Source organism: Salmo salar, chromosome ssa22 (genome assembly GCF_905237065.1).
Source record: "Salmo salar chromosome ssa22, Ssal_v3.1, whole genome shotgun sequence".
In the NCBI taxonomy this organism is placed as follows: Eukaryota; Metazoa; Chordata; class Actinopteri; order Salmoniformes; family Salmonidae; genus Salmo; species Salmo salar.
The window spans coordinates 35,666,491-35,688,004 of NC_059463.1; the positions used below are offsets into that span (position 1 = coordinate 35,666,491).

Genomic DNA, 21,514 nt, shown 5'->3' on the forward strand with positions numbered 1-21,514 from the left:
GTGTGTAATGTAAACACTCAGGTGAAGAGATCGACGGCTTTAAATGAGTGTCTCTACAGTCAGCCAGTGGTTTGTGTTAAAAAGCCAAGCTGAGCAGTGTGTCTGTGTGTTGTGCTGTATTTTAGTCATGTGTCTGAGAATGCAACCACGCTGTGTCTATTCATCCGAACTCATTTAAAGCCGTCGATCTCTTCACCTGAGTGTTTACATTACACACACAGAACAGTGGGAGATGTGACGTTTATTCATGTTTACATTGTTGTGGTTATATGAGACTTTTGAATGGAAATGCAGTTAGTCAATTTGCAACCAACTTAAATTCCATATCATATAGGGGCCTATCATTTTTTTTCCCCCTAACTCCATTTTTAAAAGACTGATACGCATTTACAATCATGTGTGTCTGTATACACTATGTATGTATGTGGACATGTGGGTGAGCGGGTGTCAGCGTGTGTCATGTTTGTCCGTGTCTATGTGTGTGTCTGGCGAATGTCTTCCACCGCTGAAGATCAGTGTGTAGAGAAGTAGGTCATAGCCAGGAGCAGGTTGCCAGATTGGTTGTGCCTATCCTGTTGATGCAAGACATGTCCAGACATGTAGGCTACTGCTACACTGCCTCCCTGGAAATGCTAATGTGATTTTCCTTCCCAATGGCACCCTATTCCCTACATAGAGTATTGTACTGACCGGAGCCCTATGGGCCCCCTATGGGCCCCCTATGGACCCTGGTCAAAAGTAGCACACTACAGTATATAGGGAAGTGGTTCCCCAAAGTTTTGTGCAACTCCACCATGTAAAAAAAAAGTGATGTAATCAAGGGCCAATGTTTACTTTTAAAATTGGGGCAATGATAGTCCATTAGAAATCAGTCTGACAGTACTTTTGACAGTATGGTTTGAAGTGACTGAAATGCATCAAAAGGTATTGATTGGAAAGTTCAGAAAATCATCAGACAATCATTTTGTGTATGATCTTTTGTGTTGAGAAGAAGATCATCGTTGATGATTTTCTTTTTCCTCTCATCTGATTTATTTCCTGGTCTTGTCCACTCTGTTCCAATGAGGCTTGTGGACATTGTAGAGGGAAACAGAAGACATGTACGTGTTTCTGAGAGTCTTATCTGTCAGGGATGGGGTCATAATATTTTTGTAGCTTAAACCGTTCAAAACAGAGACACATTTGTAGGAAGAAAACAGAAACTGCTCTGTTTATTACAACCTCATCTAGTGGCTATGAACCAAGCGCAACACCTAGTTTGGGAAACGCTGATACAGGGAATATGGTGCCATTTGGGATGAAACTTACCATTATCATCGGTCTTGATGTCTATACATCTGTGCTTGAGCTCACCATAACTGACATACAGCTGGATATGGATATTGCATGCTTCCGCAGATGTAGGCCTATGCATTGATCTCAATCATTGGATCGTAACAGTTTGCCCCCCAATTCAAAACTATTCCAGGTAATACCTTGACATACAGTATATGTTCTGATAATGATATAATTTTATTCAAGTCGATGATGTGGTCTATATTTTTCACACTGTGCAATTCAATGCAACTTCAGCGAGCACCTCAGGCGAGTTAGAGGAAATGTCACCAAATGTTGTTGCCCTTTATATAACAAGTCAATGGTGTGGGTAGTAAGCTATAGCCCTACAGAAAAGCCCCAGTCGTTACGTGCACACTGCACAGCCACCGATGGTAGAGATTGAAATGCATGAGGTGTAGAAGTGCATGGGCCATTAAAGGATAAGTCAGGTCAGACTGTTCTGGTTAGTTGTAATTCGTGGGTGAAGTGTGTTTCTGTTAATCACCATAAAATTGGGCTCAGGCCACTTGAGTGGTGCAATAACTTTGACCAAAATGTACAGGACTGCCATGAAAGATACAAACTACAACATCTAAGGCATATGCGCACCCGCACACACGTACAGTAGTGCTGTTTGGGTTGTTATTTGGATTTGTCCCGCCGTTCTTGATTTTATTGCCTTTCTTTTTTGGTATTTTTCTTTACATTTTAGCTGTTTGACATTTGACTTCATTGTTAGGAGCCAGTAACATAAACATTTCGCTGCATCCACTACAACACCTGCTAAATTGTTTACGTGACCAATAAACTTTGATTCGATTTTTGATTTGACACGCGCAGGCACTCACACACACTTGTGCACACATGTTCAGACAGCACTTTACGAAAATGTCAACTCTGAAATGGCTTTCCCAGAAAATGAGAACTGGTGCAGTTCATGACAATATAAAATCGAAAGACACCTCAGTGATGCATGGTGTGTATTTTGCCAGCCCTTAAAAAAATGCTGCAGTTGTCACTATTTTTAACACCTAGAACTCAAAGCAACTGGGCTTGAGAAAGCAGGTTTTACAGTAAGGACTACCGATACTATACAGTACCGTAGGTAGCAACATACTGTCAACTCTTGATAAATGTGTTGTTTTGTGACTGTCATGTACTGTATGTACATGCTCTATTGAATCCAACTAGCTTTATCTAATTGGAGCATGCAGATACCCAGAGCAATTAAAAAGAGTGAACTTGAATTGGGACTGGTGAACCGCAATGCACATAAACCAAGTCTGCACTTCTCCAAAGTGCACTTATCAGGATTAGCCTTTAAGTCCACTGTCTATACTGAATGAGGGTGACTATTCCATAGACTTCTAGGCTCCAGCAGCACCTGAAGCAGACTTGGTCTGCACCCCAAATGGCACCATATTCCCTATATAGTACACTACTTTTGACCAGGGCCCACAGGGTAGTGCACTACATAGGAGATATGGTGCAATTTAGGATGTATCCTTAGTCTGGCTGTATGTCTGTCTTGGCTTTCAGGCCTGTCCTCTTGTGTAGCGGCTGGCTGCCTGGTCACTGGGCAGGGTGCCAGCTGTTGGCCTGCTCAGCTCTTTACAGGCTCCATACTGTCCCTTTTTGGCAGTGTGTGGCCTCCTCTGGCTCCCTCCACACCGTAACGCAGCCTGTCTGGAGTCACTACATCACTAGACTGGCCCAAAGGGGACAGACAGTCCAAATCTGTCCACACCAATGTCTCCTGGCCCACTCAAATCTCGGCATTCTCCAGAGGGCAAACGCATGGTAATGTGTGTTTTTAATTTGAGGGAGTGTGTGTGTATGTGTGTGAGGAGATCCAGAGAATAACTGGATTTATATGATGTAGGCTGGTCTCTTTAAGCATCTTGTGTTTTTCCAAAAGGACAAACATGAAACTCCACTGGTCTTTCCTGTGGAGGGAGGAGATAGATAGATACAGTAAATTCTGTGCCTTCAGAAAGTATTAATACCCCTTTACTTATTCCACATTTTGTTGTGTTACATCCTGAATTCAGAATGGATGAAATATACTTGTTTTCTCTCCCATCTACACACAATACCCCATATCGACAAAGTGAAAAGTTTTTAGCACATTTATAGAAAATTAAGTACAGAAATATCACACTTGCAGTCAGACCCAGGTCAGGGGTGACGGACGCCATTTCAGCAGCCTCATCTGAGAGATCACACCATGGCACAGACAGAATCCCAGTAGTCTGTCTGGTACATGAGGGTGGTGCGGTCTGCCTAACGCATCACTGGGGGCACACTGCCTGCCCTCCAGGACAGCTACAGCAACCGATGTCCCAGGAAAGCCAAAAAGATCATCAAGGACATCAACCACCCGAGTCACGGCCTGTTCACCCCGTTATCATCCAGAAGGCGAGGTCAGTACAGATGCATTAAAGCTGGGACCGAGAGACGAAAAACAGCTTCTATCTCAAGCCAATCAGACTGTTAAATAACCATCACTAGCCGGCTACCACCTGGTTTTATTTGTATTTATTTTAATTTTACCTTTAATTAACTAGGCATGTCAGTTAAGAACAAATTCTTATTTACAATGACGTCCTACCCCGGCCAAACCCTAACCCGTACGACGCTGGGCCAATTGTGCGCCGCTCTATGGGACCCCCAATCACGGTCGGTTGTGATATAGCCTGGAATCAAACCAGGGTCTGTAGTGATGTCTCTAGCACTGAGATGCAGTGCCTTAGACCACTGTGCCACTCGGTTACTCAACCCTGCACCTTAGAGGCTGCTGCCCTATATGCATAGACATGGAATCACTGGCCACTTTAATAATGGAACACTAGTCACTTTAATAATAGGCTTTTGAAAAATAACTATTTTTCATAAAATTGTAGTTATCTTAGCAAGCTGAATTGTTTACCAGTTGCTAAGCAGTTGCTAGGGACTCTTTTGGAAGAAGCTAGCTAGCTAACGAAGAATAACAAAGAATATCTAGTTAACAGAAGAAAAGAAAGAGAAAATCAGGACAGAAGAAAAAGGATATCAAAGTGAAACAGTTCTCTAAAGACACAGGAGACAATAATACAAGAAACAACACTTCTGTAGCTTGTCAACTATGTGTCTGTCTATCCCTGTTCTCTCCTCTCTGCACAGGCCATACAAACACTCCACACCGCGTGGCCGCTGCCACTCTAACCTGGTGGTCCCAGCGCGCACGACCCACATGGAGTTCCAGGTCTCCGGCAGCCTCTGGAACTGCCGGTCTGCAGCCAACAAGGCTGAGTTCATCTCAGCCTATGCTACCCTCCAGTCCCTAGACTTCCTGGCGCTGACGGAAACATGGATTACCACAGATAACACTGCTACTCCTACTGCTCTCTCTTCGTCTGCCCACGTGTTCTCGCATACCCCGAGAGCATCTGGCCAGCGGGGTGGTGGCACTGGAATCCTCATCTCTCCCAAGTGGACATTCTCTCTTTCTCCCCTGACCCATCTGTCTATCTCCTCATTTGAATTCCATGCTGTCACAGTTACCAGCCCTTTCAAGCTTAACATCCTTATCATTTATCGCCCTCCAGGTTCCCTTGGAGAGTTCATCAATGAGCTTGACGCCTTGATAAGTTCCTTTCCTGAGGATGGCTCACCTCTCACAGTTCTGGGTGACTTTAACCTCCCCACGTCTACCTTTGACTCATTCCTCTCTGCCTCCTTCTTTCCACTCCTCTCCTCTTTTGACCTCACCCTCTCACCTTCCCCCCCTACTCACAAGGCAGGCAATACGCTTGACCTCATCTTTACTAGATGCTGTTCTTCCACTAATCTCATTGCAACTCCCCTCCAAATCTCCGACCACTACCTTGTATCCTTTTCCCTCTTGCTCTCATCCAACACTTCTCACTCTGCCCCTACTCGGATGGTATTGCGCCGTCCCAACCCTCGCTCTCTCTCTCCCGCTACTCTCTCCTCTTCCATCCTATCATCTCTTACCTCTGCTCAAACCTTCTCCAACCTATCACCTGATTCTGCCTCCTCAACCCTCCTCTCCTCCCTTTCTGCATCCTTTGATTTTCTCTGTACCCTATCCTCCAGGCCAGCTCGGTCCTCCCCTCCTGCTCCGTGGCTCGACGACTCACTACGAGCTCACAGAACAAGGCTCCGGGCAGCCGAGCGGAAATGGAGGAAAACTCGCCTCCCTGCGGACCTGGCATCCTTTCACTCACTCCTCTCTACATTCTCCTCTTCTGTCTCTGCTGCTAAAGCCACTTTCTACCACTCTAAATTCCAAGCATCTGCCTCTAACCCTAGGAAGCTCTTTGCTACCTTCTCCTCCCTCCTGAATCCTCCTCCCCCCCTCCTCCCTCTCTGCGGATGACTTCGTCAACCATTTTGAAAAGAAGGTTGACGATATCCGATCCTCGTTTGCTAAGTCAAACGACACCGCTGGTCCTGCTCACACTGCCCTACCCTGTGCTTTGACCTCTTTCTCCCCTCTTTCTCCAGATGAAATCTCGCGTCTTGTGACGGCCGGCCGCCCAACAACCTGCCCACTTGACCCTATCCCCTCCTCTCTTCTCCAGACCATTTCCGGAGACCTTCTCCCCTTCCTCACCTCGCTCATCAACTCATCCTTGACCGCTGGCTACGTCCCTTCCGTCTTCAAGAGAGCGAGAGTTGCACCCCTTCTGAAAAAACCTACACTCGATCCCTCCGATGTCAACAACTACAGACCAGTATCCCTTCTTTCTTTTCTCTCCAAAACTCTTGAACGTGCCGTCCTTGGCCAGCTCTCCTGCTATCTCTCTCAGAATGACCTTCTTGATCCTAATCAGTCAGGTTTCAAGACTGGGCATTCAACTGAGACTGCTCTTCTCTGTGTCACGGAGGCTCTCCGCACTGCTAAAGCTAACTCTCTCTCCTCTGCTCTCATCCTTCTAGACCTATCTGCTGCCTTTGATACTGTGAACCATCAGATCCTCCTCTCCACCCTCTCCGAGTTGGGCATCTCCGGCGCGGCCCACGCTTGGATTGCGTCCTACCTGACAGGTCGCTCCTACCAGGTGGCGTGGCGAGAATCTGTCTCCGCACCATGCGCTCTCACCACTGGTGTCCCCCAGGGCTCTGTTCTAGGCCCTCTCCTATTCTCGCTATACACCAAGTCACTTGGCTCTGTCATATCCTCACATGGTCTCTCCTATCATTGCTATGCAGACGACACACAATTAATCTTCTCCTTTCCCCCTTCTGATAACCAGGCGGCGAATCGCATCTCTGCATGTCTGTCAGACATATCAGTGTGGATGACGGATCACCAGCTCAAGCTGAACCTCGGCAAGACGGAGCTGCTCTTCCTCCCGGGGAAGGACTGCCCGTTCCATGATCTCGCCATCACGGTTGACAACTCCCTTGTGTCCTCCTCCCAGAGTGCTAAGAACCTTGGCGTGATCCTGGACAACACCCTGTCGTTCTCCACTAACATCAAGGCGGTGACCCGATCCTGTAGGTTCATGCTCTACAACATTCGCAGAGTACGACCCTGCCTCACACAGGAAGCGGCGCAGGTCCTAATCCAGGCACTTGTCATCTCCCGTCTGGATTACTGCAACTCGCTGTTGGCTGGGCTCCCCTGCCTGTGCCATTAAACCCCTACAACTCATCCAGAACGCCGCAGCCCGTCTGGTGTTCAACCTTCCCAAGTTCTCTCACGTCACCCCGCTCCTCCGCTCTCTCCACTGGCTTCCAGTTGAAGCTCGCATCCGCTACAAGACCATGGTGATTGCCTACGGAGCTGTGAAGGGAACGGCACCTCCATACCTTCAGGCTCTGATCAGGCCCTACACCCAAACAAGGGCACTGCGTTCATCCACCACTGGCCTGCTGGCCCCCCTACCTCTGAGGAAGCACAGTTCCCGCTCAGCCCAGTCAAAACTGTTCGCTGCTCTGGCACCCCAATGGTGGAACAAGCTCCCTCACGACGCCAGGACAGCGGAGTCAATCACCACCTTCCGGAGACACCTGAAACCCCACCTCTTTAAGGAATACCTAGGATAGGATAAAGTAATCCTTCTAACCCCCCCCTTAAAAGATTTAGATGCACTATTGTAAAGTGGTTGTTCCACTGGATATCATAAGGTGAATGCACCATTTTGTAAGTCGCTCTGGATAAGAGCGTCTGCTAAATGACTTAAATGTAAATGTAAATGTAATAATGTTTACATACTGCTTTACCCATCTCATATGTATATACTGTATTCTATTCTACAGTATTTTAATCAATGCCACTCCGACATTGCTTGTCCAAATATTTATATATTTCTTAATTCCATTCTTTTACTTTAAGATTTGTGTGTATTGTTGAGAATTGTTAGATATTACTGCACTGTTGGTGCTAGGAACACAAGCATTTCGCTACACCTACAATAACATCTGCTAAAAATGTATATGTGACCAATAACATTTGATTTGATTTGACATTGGTCTGGCTGTCTTGCTGCTTAAGAGCACCACACACATACAAAAATACACAGAGATCACACATACACTGGATGTGCGCACGTGCGTGCGCGCACACACACACACACACACACACACACACACACACACTCGCTCTCTCTCTCCCAAAAACTCCCACAAATACACAATGCGTTCCACTGTCAATCCTTGCGTCCCCACTCCCCAGACTATGCAGGAGGACTCTCCTTCAGTCCTTCAGAGCTCCCTAGCAATAATCATGTCTCTTTGCTCATCACTGCGTAATTGGAAGAACAGCAATTAGGTCTAATTAATCCTGGTATGGGCCTGAGTGGACTGATGCAGCAGTTTACAAGGACCTAATTCCTTTCCTATTAGGACTGTGTTTTCCTGGGGAGAATAGATACATCAGGAGGGACAGAACAGTACATTTCATTTTCTCTGACCAGGGAGAAAAGTGGTGGAGAAATGCTCCTTTATTGGCTAATTCCGCCGGAGCCATTGGTAGTTGGTCCTAGTGAAATGTAAGCTTTCAATGATTCAGCCAGTAAAACAGCTATGTGCTTACCTAAGCTCCCTGTGAAACTCAATAAGCTGTTCTACAGATGAGACTGTTTTCACCAGGCAGACACACTTTTGAGGGCAGTTATCACTGTGGGCTGCTGTAAGAAGGTTAAAGGGTCCAGGTAGTGAAACAAAATGGATGCCTGTCGACACCTTTGTTGAGCAATGATGAGTCAGGTCACTCACAACATGTGTAGAGCTATGTGGCACCTAGCACTGGGAGTTAGTTATCAGATACAGTTATCCCTGTGCATTTGTGTGTTTAGGGCATTAGGAGAGTGCTATTTGTCAGACATTATGGTGTGACTCCTGGGTAAACTAGTTTATGTTGTGGAGAGGAGGGAGGGGAGAGGAGGAAGGGGAGAGGAGGGAGGGGGTGGTAGTGAGTGACATGCATCCAATCTAACGTGAGAGAGTGTGAGGTGCATCTAATCTAATGTGGGAGCTGCTGCTACCCATAATCCTTTGAGTAATCCTCTCAGGTGTCTCTCACAAAATCAGCTTATTAGAATCAGGGAATCAAGAGCGTGACACACATCAAACCTCCACCCAACCAACCACGTCTACTCTGCTGCACGCTGCTTGTGCGCTCTGACAATACACTCTCTCTCTCTCTCTCTCTCTCTCTCTCTCTCTCTCTCCTCTCTCTCTCTCTCTCTCTCTCTCTCTCAATACACAAAGTGTCACTCACCCCTGAAATGGGCTGAATATTCAGTCTGGCCCTTATTTCAGCAGCCGTTGATACCATTTGTTTAACCCATATTTGAATCTGGAGCTGGCATAACTGTGAAGAGCACACTGCATGTCTGCTTGATGCACACTGCATGTCTGCTTCATTCACCACACTGTCTTGTGTGCAAGTCTCTGAAGTGACAAAAGGGATAAATGTCACCCTCATCAGCCATAAGCAGTCAAACATGGCCTTTGGCTATAGAAGCCTGGCTGGCTGCAGAATCAGGTTAGAATTCTAAATGGGAATTCAGAAGGGCACACTATATTTGGTCGACCGAATAATTCCCCTTTAGAATAATTTTTGTTGCTCAGTTGGATTCGTGAATAACCCCTAGCTCAAAGATTTTTTTGTATTTCTTCACTGTGCTGAAATAACAGTCACTACACTTTAAGTGTTAAAAAATGATTGTGAGAATGTGTTGTGGTGGGTTTTCAGTCAATGTGTGACAGTGGTTTCAGTGTGTGCCTCGAATATATCTTGTGTACATGTACAGTGAATGACATAAGTGCACATGTTCAGGTTCCTTAGGTTTGACCACAAGAACATCTGCATCCTGACAGACACAGTGAAACAACCGACACATGACGTTGTCACAGTGGAAGCCAACTGTTAAAACCCCAGAAGGCAGTTGAGAATATTCCCTCTCCAGATTGATACAGAAAATTCCACTCTACCCAGACAGGAACAGAGAGTTTGAGACAGACATCCAACGTTGACTGTAACAGTTTATTCAGTAATGCAGAGTCACTACACTGATAACTCTATCCAAAATGAGAATGGCATCTCTCAGATCTATGTACATATTTACAACAAAGTGCTTTTATTTCTATCCACATACTCGCTGTCAGAACAGCTGAATGTACCACACTACAAAAAGCATACATATACATGATTATTGGTAAAAAGTGATACTAAGATGAACGAGATGGTAAGTTGTTTAACCATTTTACAAACAGAATAAATGAGCAATATTGCAATATAGCAATTGACTGATTGATATAAATACATAATGTTTGTTATGCACCAATCCATAAAAAATAGTGCAGGAATGAAACAGTCTACACAGCAGAGGGGGTTTCCAATATGACAATATTAGCAATATGTTCTGTTAGCGTAGTGATGCATATTTCTAAATGACTTTCACCATCGTTCTCCCCCAATTTTTCAATGATAAGGTGTTGCATGGGAGGCTATATGAAGTGCAGTTACTCCAATTTCAGAGACGTTTACTATTTGTACTTTACTATTATCAATGCAATGTCAGAATTTTGGTACTACTTATCGACCAATTACATTCATCAGCGCAGATCATAAAATGTATGTCAATATACAATATATATGATGAATAGGGGTGAGCCTTATATATTTGATTAGACAGTTCTGACTAGTACACTCTGGAGTGTAGGCTGGATCCAATGCATTTGTAGCACATGAAAATATATTTAAACACCCCCATTATCCCCTGTTCTACAATGACGTTGAGGAATCAAAGTTCAACACAAGCATATTTTCAGATAAACAAGATTCAGTTTGTTTCATACCACAGAAATACGTTTTGTTACAATTTGCAATAACTAAGACCAGAAACGTGCTGGTGAATAGATTACAAATCCTATTTGACATTGTAAATAAATCAAAACAACCCTTGCTGTGAAGATGAAAAACAGAGGAAACATTCTGTATTCAGCTCAGTCTATAATACCATAAAACCTTGTAAACAATGTGTACTAAAATGTGAGGCATCGTGGTCGTATTTTGGCTACTTCTGTGTGCAGCAGGCCGGGTCTCCCAGTGCTGCTGTTGTGTTGTCAGGTCTGTGTGGTTTAAAGGAATGGTAAGTTAAGTCCTACTAGGACCCTGAGGCTGAGAGTGGCCCCTGTTGACCCCTATAGCCCTGGACTGGGCCTGCTGAGGGGCCCCTTGTCGCCGTGGTGGCAGCCACATGCGTGACACTGTAGCTGGAGACAGACAGGCAGACAGACATGCTCAGTATGGCAGGGGCTCCTGTGCCCCACTTGTGATGTGGGAGGCAGTAGGAGAGGGGGGCCAACAGCTCTATGAAATTTGCTTTGTCCTTGTATTTCCATCTCAGGGAATGCTATTCATCAAAGGCTGGCCCAGAGTAGGAGGTGCCACCAGATGGGTATTTTTATCCAGCTTAATTTCTCTCCATCTTTTTTTCATTTATCACTCTGACACTAATTTGCTGAAGCCCATCTGTGAGTTGTCTAGCCCGTTTTCTATCTCTCTTTCTAAAATATGAAATAAAGAAAGAAAATTAGCCTAGTATCATTCTAATAAAAAACGCTGGTTAGTTTAGGTCAAGGGTGTTCCCTTTGAACATTTTGCTTAAGAATGTTTTGCTTGTTTAATGTAATTAAATAAATATTTAATTTATACTTAAATGCACCTGAATGATTGAAACACACTGTACTTTCAAAGATCGAATCTGAAAAGGTAATACTTAGCAGTATCTAATTTTCTTGCAGCTACCAATTTTTTGGGATGATGCATGATCTAATACACAGACATACACAGCACATTAGAAATAGGAGTTGTTCCACAGTAAGCTGTTACTTTAGTCCTGAGTCCAATTTTTACTGCTGGTGTTGAATTCAGTATTTGTCCATTACCATAGGATGTGTCTGTTTACACTGTACGGTACTTTAGGTTTGTTGACTGCTAATATTATAGCCAGACAGATCATGTGCATGATCAAGAGCTGAAATACCCATTCAATTTGTGAGCCAAGACATGTTTTTGCTGAATCTGCATTTGTAATTTCACCTGTTTCATCAGGAATGGTGAACTTTGCCATACTTTGTCTATGCTAACCAATAAAAGGTGCCTATTAAAAGTACAAAATACTGGCAATCACTTTTTTAACACTAGGACACATGCAGTATGTCTAAAACCTTGATTGCAGTTCACTTTTAGATGGAGGTTGGATGTTGTTGCTGGATTATTTTCTTTTCACACGGTATCCTTCCAGTAGTGTTGAGGAACTCCTACTTATGTGTAACAGAAGAAAGAAAACAGTGTTGCTGTATGGACTCTTAAAGGCCTCGGGTTGTAGTAGAACCATCTCTCTTCATATGTCTTCTCCTACCATTGATATCTCAGAGGGAAGCCACCTTCCAGTTCAGAAACAAGTTACCTGGTTTATTCATTTTTTTGCTAATGAAGACATTGTACTGTAAAGTTTATGGCGCAGTTCTCTCCAGACATCACCACAAGGAACTAAAACCCTGCCACACATAGACACGGGTTGGTTCCTTCAGGTGTTTCCTGGGGGGAGGGACTGAGGAGGAACACAACACAAAATCCAGTACGGTTCTCGTCATGGTCCCTGTACCACACAGTCATTATCACGCTACTCCAAATGGTGCATTTTGGTCTGAAAACAAACTCCCTGCGTATCCGCCATGGTCCCATCATGTATCCCCTGTCCCCTGCCTCTCCATGGCCTGCTCCAGAGGCACTCTGCACCGCATGGGGCGGCCTCTGTTAGAGGATGCTGGCTGGCTCCAACAAGGTCGGTCTGACGAGGGATTCACATCAGTATATCTAAGGTATGAACTGCAGGAAGGGTTTTGGTGCTGCTTTCAGGCTGGCTCTTCGCCAGCTGCTTGTGGAGAGTAAGTAAATAACACGGGTCCTTTTCGCCACGGTGCCAAAGCCAGGCGATGTAATTAATGAGGATAGAGGGATGAAAAGAAGAAAGGTCACATGTTGTGGTGGAGCGAGGGGGAGGGGTTCTGGCTCATTCTCTCGCTTTGTCACCTCGTCCCCTCGCGGCTATTTGAGAGAGAGAAGATAGGGGCTGATAGGAGGAGAGGAGAGGTGGCGTGCATCTCATCCCCAGATCAGGGCAGATGAATGAGCCACGGGAGGCAGTAGGACCTCTAGACAAAACGATCCCTGAGAGAGTCAATGGAGGGACAGCTGGCAGTCACAGATTTCGCCTCCATTCACAGCTGAATCGGCCCTGATCAGGCAGCTGCAGCCAGACTGCAGACATGACATGAATTTTACCGCGCTGGTGGGTGTGTGGATGGCCATGATCCTCATCTCCCCCTGAATACACTACCCCCCCCTACACTCCCCGGCTGGCAGACGCTCGCTCAGTTGAGCTCAAACACGCACGCACACACACACACTTACACACGCACACACACACTCACACTCTGAACTCCGACACAAAGGCTGCTGCCTGCAAGGACAGATGCACAGCTCCCTGAATGAAAAGCCTCTCCTGACCCCCAGCATAGACCCCCCCAACCCCTCTTTCACTCCTCAACCCACTCCTCCTCTTCCCCCTCCACTACTTAGCCCCACTCTCTAACCACCTACCACCGTTACAGTCACACTCAACTGTCTGGAATGAATCAGGCACACACACAAGGCTTGTGTTTACATAAACTCCATGTCTTGGAGTCTGCACTATTAGCAAGGCGATGAAAGTGCTGTTACCTAATTACAGAGTATGCAGCAGATTTCTCTCCTGGAGAGAGCCTATGCTTTAACTGATGCTACTGTAAAAGCCTGATGACAAGTGCTGCAGATTCCTATTAGCTGCAACATAAGGACTATTAGCTGCAACATAAGGACTATTCCTCACATGATCTATTTACAGATGATTTGTTGATAACATGCATTTTTTTATTTGAATCTGCAGTTGCTGCCTTGAGTTTGGTTGATTATGTCAGAACATGGTTGTTATTCTGCTTCATATACAACAAATGCATATGAAAGACATGGAAATGCTACTGTACATGCTCCGGTTAATACTGAAGAAAGAATACTGAATAAGTTTACTGTTGAAAGCACTATTATCCCTCTACTAAGAACATATGTGTTCAGTGTCTGCTTGTCTGTTTGTAGCTGGTCTCCTGTTCTGTGCCTGAATATTTGAACTCTGATAAAAGGCTTGACGTGAGCAACCTTTCACTGTTTGTACACCAGACCCTCAGGATGTGGCATACTGGGAAAGTGAAGAATTAGCACTTATGGACTTGATTGAGAAAATACAAAATAAAGTGTCCAATTTATAATATAACCAAAAAACCACAGGCTTTTATGAATAGTATATATTCTGCCAGTAAGCCAGAATCCTGTAGAGGCATGCTGGGCCTCAGTAGGTGAACACCAGGTCAGAGATACTGGGCACCAGCAAGTCCCCGGATATCATCTCATTCACTTCCGGGGTGCAGTAATCAGGGAAATCGAAGTGGGATCCTGAGTTGGTGTGAAATGTAGCGTCAAAGTCTTTGTCCAGAGTGGAGCAATCCATAGGCATGGTGTCGAAGTTGGCGTTGGAGATAATATGCAAAATCTCCTCGTCCAGCTCCTCGTCGGAGGAGGCCGACGACACGAAGGAGGAGGAGCTGGTGGAGGTGGGGGTGGAGGAGCGGCCGGTGGAGGAGCGGGGAGCCAGAGGCTCCGAGGAAGAGGACACACTGGGGGAAGACTCTGGGAGGCTGTGGGGTACTGGAGACCCAGATGAGAGGCCCACAGGCAGCTTGGAGGTGGGCTGGTGGGAGGTGGTGGTCGACACTTTTACTCTGAGCTGGGCTGCAAGCTGAGTCTGCTGCTCACCGGGGGTCATGGCAGACTGCTGGTGATGGAAGACGCCCACGGCTGGCCTCTGCCCTCCTGGCTGGCTCGTCATTGGATTGGCCAACTCTACATCCACTGTGTCATCATCGCTGATGCCCTCATCGTAACCTTTGAACTTATGGCTGTCGAAGCTGGCTCTGTGTTTGGAGGAAGGCGTTCGTACCTTGAGCCCTCTGCTGGTGGCGGTGGAGGTTGCGGAAGTGGATGCGCGACCACCCGGGTGGGACTTCCCTGTCTTCAAGGGGACCTTGTCCCCAACTCGCACGGGCATGGAGCTCTTGCTCTTCTTCCGGGGACGGTACTTGTAGTCGGGGTAGTCGGCCATGTGCTTTAGCCGGAGCCTCTCCGCTTCCTTGATGAAAGGGATCTTCTCATAGTCGGGGAGGAGTTTCCAGCGCTTGCCTAGGCGTTTGGAGATCTCTGCATTGTGCATGTCTGGCCACTGTTCCATGATCTTCCGTCTCTCGATCTGCGACCAGACCATGAATGCATTCATGGGCCTCTTGATGTGACCCGTGGGAGTCTTGCACCAGTTGGGGTCTTTGTTGGAGGGCAACAGTCCAAAAACCTCCTCCCTGTCATCTGCACCCAGTCCCAAGAAAACCTCTTGGCTCATATCACTGTCCATAACTGCTGGGTATTTGTGTACCCTTTGCTGTACCATGATGGAGGAAGACGCTCTACTCAAAATGAAGGCTGGAGTCATCCATAATCACACAGACACTCTAAGTTGTTACTGCAATGTTTTCTCCTCCTGTCCCCCCAAAGGAAAAAGACAAGCCATAATTACCACCATAAAGAGTATCATCACTCAGCTGACAGCAGGACTGTAAATATCACATAAATCTATACTGATGTTATCCCCATTCATTTTCAGTTGTTACATATAATCAGTACAGATCATAATCCTGCAGAAAATACAAAAATAATCACTACAAAAATAATCCTGCAGCAAAAGCAAATGTGAATTATTCTATAGATTATAATTAATGGACATTTTTGTAGGGGTTGAACCATTTTTCGTAAAGGAAAAATACACCACAAAGTTATCCTGCAACAGGGTGATCAAATGAAGATCCTATGTCTGTACAATACAGTATGTTTCCTTATATAGCTAAAACTCAGTGAAAAAGATGCAGATATCCCATCTGCTTTTAGAGGTGCAAACTAAGAAATTCTCTACAAATCCAGCCCAGAGCTAAAAAAATTCAAACATACTGTATCTAACATTACTCACAACATAACTCAGTACAATTTAATGACTAACACACTCACATCACTGGCTGGAAATGTGACCACTAGGACAAACACTAAAACACTCACCAGCAATTCTGCAGGACTCTGCTTCAGTTCTCCGTGCCTCAGGACCAAGATGCTGAGTGTCTGAAAAAAAGAAACCGGTTCCCTCTCCACATGGGCTGACTCTCCTGATGCAGTGTTGAGCTGAAGGAGTTGGGCTTGCAGTGGAGCAGAGAGGAAATGAGTGCTAGAGTCCAACGTCTGTCTCTCTATAGTGCCAAGCTGTCCCAGGCTGTCTGCATGCAGACTTTCTTTCAATCTCTCTCTGTCTCTCTCTTTCTGTCTCTCTCTCTTACTGTCTACTTTCGTTCATTGTCAGAGTCTCTTCTATTCCCTCTTTGTAGGACAGCACCCCTGTCTGCTACTCTATAAACCTCACAGTAGACAGCTCAACCTCCTCTGACACAAACTCCTCCCCCTCCACCCACCAGTCCGCGCTCACTGTGTGTGTGTGTGTGTGTGTGTGTGTGTGTGTGCGTGCGTGCGTGCGTGCGTGCGTGCGTGCGTGCGTGCGTGCGTGCGTTTGTGTGGTAGAGCAGAAAGTATCCATACAGTGAGTCACAGGCACAGTGACAGAACAGGGAGACTGAGCGAGGTGGTTGAAATGTTAATTGCTTAAATGTTAAGTGCAGTTTTAAAGAAGGAGACCTTGCACTGAACTGTCTCCTGCAAGATGTTGTCTGTCTGACAGTTAAATAATGGAGTGCTCAATGTTATGAATCTGTTGACCAGTACACTTTGTGGGTTAAAGTGTGCATGTTGAAATGCGTCTACACACTATCAGCGTTAAAAGGTTATCAAGGGAGAAGGTCAAAGGGGAAACAGTTGAAGTCATGCTATATGTTTGCAGTACAGTATGCTCCTCTATCAAAATGTACAGTGACAGCAGTGTCTGCAAAATACAATAAATAAATAATATCATTAATAGATAAGCTGATTAATTAATACGCAATTGATTATTAAGGACAGACCAAACCTTAGTCGCAGATACTGTTGCATTTTGATTCATGGGGAACCTAGAGGGGATACGAGAGAAAATGTGATGCAGCATGTACGGATTTGAATGTCAAGTTTGAGCTGAATGAAAAACTTTGCACGATGTCCTGGTGTGACATCAGCTCTGTCATTATTGCTAGCCTGGAAAACGGTCCATTAAAATGAACGACAATTATGTGAGTGGACAAAACCATTAAAACTCTGTGAGGAGTGTGTCTGGTCATTCTGCCGGACAGAGCTAGCACATTAATACACCAATTGAGAAATCCCCAAACTGTATTTAGTAGGAGACTTCCATTACGAAGATAATACATACAGTCTGGTGTAATACATACTCTTGGCATAATCAATGCCAGCTAGGAGAGTCTAACAACAGAACTGCAACCTTGCACTTTCTTGGAAGTTTCAATATTTTGGGGCTTTAATACAAACCACTCTCTCATCAAAAAAAGTGTTGTAAAAAAGTGTTAAAATAGCACTTTAAGTGATAATAATCTTAAGTATACTTCTTATAAAGTGGCAAAATGCAACGAACACATGGTGGTATGCTCTATCTCTCGCTCTGTTGCTTGTTCATTATTGGTTGTTCATTATCTGCTTCCTCAAGCACATTGCATTAGTCTCTGGGCCAGCGCAGTGTCTGGATGTCAGACATGTTCACTTTGACAAATACAACTGACGTTAGCCCTGGCACGGCCGCTCACAAAATGACAACAACCCTATCAGTGGGCGACCTACTTCAGGCCCTGCCTAAATCCCTGAGCAGGCATGTCTGCCGATTATTGCTGTGGTTTAGGCTGGAGGATTGGACCCCCTCTCTTTCTATTTCCCCCTTCAGTCCGCCCTCGCACCCCCCACACAGGGCAGGCCTGGTGGAGCTGTCTGCCAGATAAGGCCTGGGAAAGGAGGGGGCTTGGGGGCTTGGGGTGCATCAGAGGTGTGTGTTGCCCCCCCCCCCCCTCACCATTCTACCCACAGACAGATCATTTTTCAGGGATTAGTGGGCTGCTAGAGAACTGCACAGAGAGAGATCCTCTGCTGTCATTTCAGACTAGAGTGGATCTACCCCCCTCCCCTCCCCTCCCCTCTTAGACCAAATATAATGGCCTGGTAATCTTTGGTCTTTTGCTGTTTTATGTCACATAGTTTGATGAAAAAACATGTCTCATCATATCACACATGGTTATTGCTCACATGAAGTGAGCATTTTGATACCCACCAACCTTCATGAAACAATCATTTATACAAGTAAATACTAGTACACCACTGCATATTAATCATAAATGTATGATTATTCATAGAATTTTATCTTTTGAAAAATATATGACTTTCTAACCTGTGTAATCTAATGTCTCCTGTCTCCAACCCAGGCTTGCTCTCCAGTTAAGAACCCTTCTATGGAATTCATAAAAATTGAATGAAATGTGTCCTTTTCCCTCGCAACGTTTGCTGTAGTGGATGTACTTTTAAGGTGCTGTTCACTCTCAGCTGTGCATTTATTTGTTGTTGGCATTGCTCCCTCAGCGGTGCAAATGTATGATACATTTATTTCATGAGTGGTTTAATGAACACACAGACACTGCATTTATGCATCAGTGTGCTTTTTCCACGCCACAAGACACATGCTGACAGTGTCATGTAACCTTTCTCTTATGAATACATTCATTTGTGCCTTTTTTCACATTATCTTTGGCTTTGTTTTATTCTTAGCCACTCTTTAAATGAAAGCTGAACAGTTTGGTTGGCTTGGCTTGCCCACTGCTTTCCATTATGAAAAACAGCCGATGTGCTATGAGCATGTTGCCTACATTGCCCTTGTAAACCTGGCAGCGTGAATCATATTGTAACATCCCCAATGTCACAGGAATGTCAGGTCGTGATCTGCTTATGTGAAGGGACCTGATTCTCTGCCCAATCTGTTTGGGGTGAAATGGTGCTTTCCCTTGCGAAAAGGTCAAAGGGTGCTCTCTGGCTGGACGAGGAGGGGGACGAGAAGGGAGGCTGATTATCTCCACCATGTACGCAGGCAGACAACTGAGAGGTTCAAGATTACAGCCCTTCCCCCTCCTCTCATCCTCTGACCTTTAGCCCCCCTGTCAAACTGAGCAGACAGTAGCAGGATAAATGAACGTGAACTCCCCCCATCTCCCAGATTCTGACCCCTGACCTCTTTAAGACAGCCCCTGCCTGCATTTTTAACCCCTCATCCTCCTGTCCATTTCTCAGAATAGAAACAACCCTTGCGCTGCGTCTGAGGGGCTAGGGGGGAAGGAGAGAGGAGACAGCCTTTATTAACACATCCTGGTCTAGTCACAAACACTTTTATTGCCCATGCAGTGCCTCGTCTCACTGCTTTCCTCATCATACCTACCCACCGTACCAGCACCTGGCAGCTCATCTGATAAAGGAGGTTGCAATCAAATTTCATCACACCTACCCACCATCACCAGCACCCGGCAGCCCATCTGATAAAGGAGGCTGCAATCAAATTTTATTGGTAAGAGATGACAATTAAGTTTATATTAATTTAGCAATATTCATTCTATTACTGCAATGGCATCTGTAGCCTACAAAAGGGCTCTCTGGGCAATAAAATTGACAAATTACATAATTAACCAATTCCATATGAAAGGCTGGGAGGACTGCTAGGGGGAAGCTGAGGATCTCACAACAAGGATGCCCTCTTTACTATTTCAAATGACAGATTCTTGTTTCAATGTTGTTGTTTAGCTTCATTATGCACAGAATGATGTCATAACGACTGGTCTCTCCAGAGAAATACTTGTTATGTTGGCTATAGGGCTGGAAGCATCATCGTACACAGGAACCTGCAGCGTGAGGTCATAACATTTACTCTCTACCTCGCGCTTGAACTGGTCCGAACTGCTGCGTGCTCTCAGGCTCTCCTCATATGAGGGAGGAGGATTGGGTAGGTCCAGCCATTCCTTGGGGGTCAGAGTAAGTGGAGACAATAAAATGAAATAAATAAAAGAAAGCTCTGGCCACGTGACAGTGACAGCTGAGGTTTAAAACGGGGATCTGGCTTGGAGCACATTAGACAACAGGCTCATCCCATTCCAAGGCCAACATTTTCCCCATCCACCAAACTCTGTTCTTGTTTATTAGTCCAGCACATTAACATAGACAAACTGCTCACCTGCTGTAGCTCTCCCGTTAGAACCACTCAAACCTTCCATTTCAATGTAAGTCTCTCTTACTCTCACTACCATACAGGCAACTCCATCTCCTGAAATACTGTATATTCATCGACTTATTAACAAAACATATGGTTTCAATGTTATCATCCCTTTGAGCTCTCTAGCCTCCAGCCCTTGGCATGTGCACACACAAATATGTACATGCACACACACAAATACGTACACGCGCACACACAAATACGCACGCACAAATACGCACGCACGCACACACACACACTCTTGTGATTCACCTTGATCAGTTATTTGGCTCAAATTATGAGCTAAGAAATGGGGTTTGACACTGAGGTGACATCAATATAAATATGTAGGGTTAAGACACCTATCCCTTTATAACAAATCAAGGGCCTAGCTTTGACATTGTCACTGGAGGGCAGATTGTATTGAAATGGGATTTGGAGTGAAGAGTATCAGTATGCTCTCAATGTGCCTTATGCCTTCCACGTTTGGACTCTAGAAGGCTCACAACTCTGCCAGCATTAGCATTAGAAATAATAACATTTAAAACAGGTTTATTATATTATCTCCCGCTGTCTAAGTATGTAAGTAAAGGCATCTGTTCGTCATTAAAGTCAACAGAGTTTTTTTGGGGGGGATATCAAACCCCTCATAGAGACACATTAGATGTCAGCGTTATGCTTTAAGAATTAAAGGCTGCCTGCTGATTTTGGGGGATCTACAGTATGTCCCTTTTGCTGTGGAGGAATAAATGGATAGTCAACATTTAGGGACTCTAATCTAAGCAACAGTTAGGGATTTGTGGCAGATTATTACACTAAACTCCACACTCTAGTACTTTTGGTTTGTTTTGCATGCAATGACCAATGAACATATGGTTTGGGTGAGGCTCAGACGGCCAATAGAAGTTCATCAAAACAAAACATATCCCTCAGGAGATTTCACTCATGTCTTCATCCTCTTAAGCGTAATAAACAGCTCTCTCTGTCATTATAGAAACATGTTGCACTGTCTGTTTTTTCCGAATGGAACACTGTAGGTGTTGCTAGCTAGAGAAATACAAAGTAACACTCATAAAAGCATTTTGTTGACCTTGGCCATTTTGTCATAGAGAATAATTCACATATTTGTTGAGAGAGAAGAAAAGGTCCAGAACCTTCCATGGCCCTCTCTGTCTGTGTCTCAAATGATAACCTGTTCCCTATGTAGTTCACTACTTTTGACCAGAGACCTATGGGCCCAAAAGCACCCAGTCAAAATAAGTGCACTACATAGGGAATAGGGTGCCATTTTGGAAATAGCCTCTTACTCACTCGTATGTTTATGTTCTCTCGCC

General features: G+C 45.1%; 1 protein-coding gene across 1 annotated transcript; it reads right to left on the bottom strand.

Moving 5' to 3' along the window:
* Positions 1–9,803: 9,803 nt before the first annotated feature.
* On the bottom strand, positions 9,804–16,398 carry sox12 (SRY-box transcription factor 12). The gene is made up of 2 exons (XM_014167383.2): positions 16,034–16,398; positions 9,804–15,464 (listed from the first exon to the last, which is right to left on the bottom strand). The coding sequence occupies exon 2, from the start codon at positions 15,414–15,416 to the stop codon at positions 14,226–14,228; it is 1,191 nt and encodes a 396-aa protein (XP_014022858.1). The 5' UTR covers positions 15,417–15,464; positions 16,034–16,398; the 3' UTR covers positions 9,804–14,225.
* Between the last annotated feature and the right edge of the window lie 5,116 nt (positions 16,399–21,514).

Excerpts from the sequence above, each read along its gene's own strand:
- sox12 (XM_014167383.2), bottom strand. The coding sequence starts at position 15,416 with ATGACTCCAGCCTTCATTTTGAGTAGAGCGTCTTCCTCCATCATGGTA.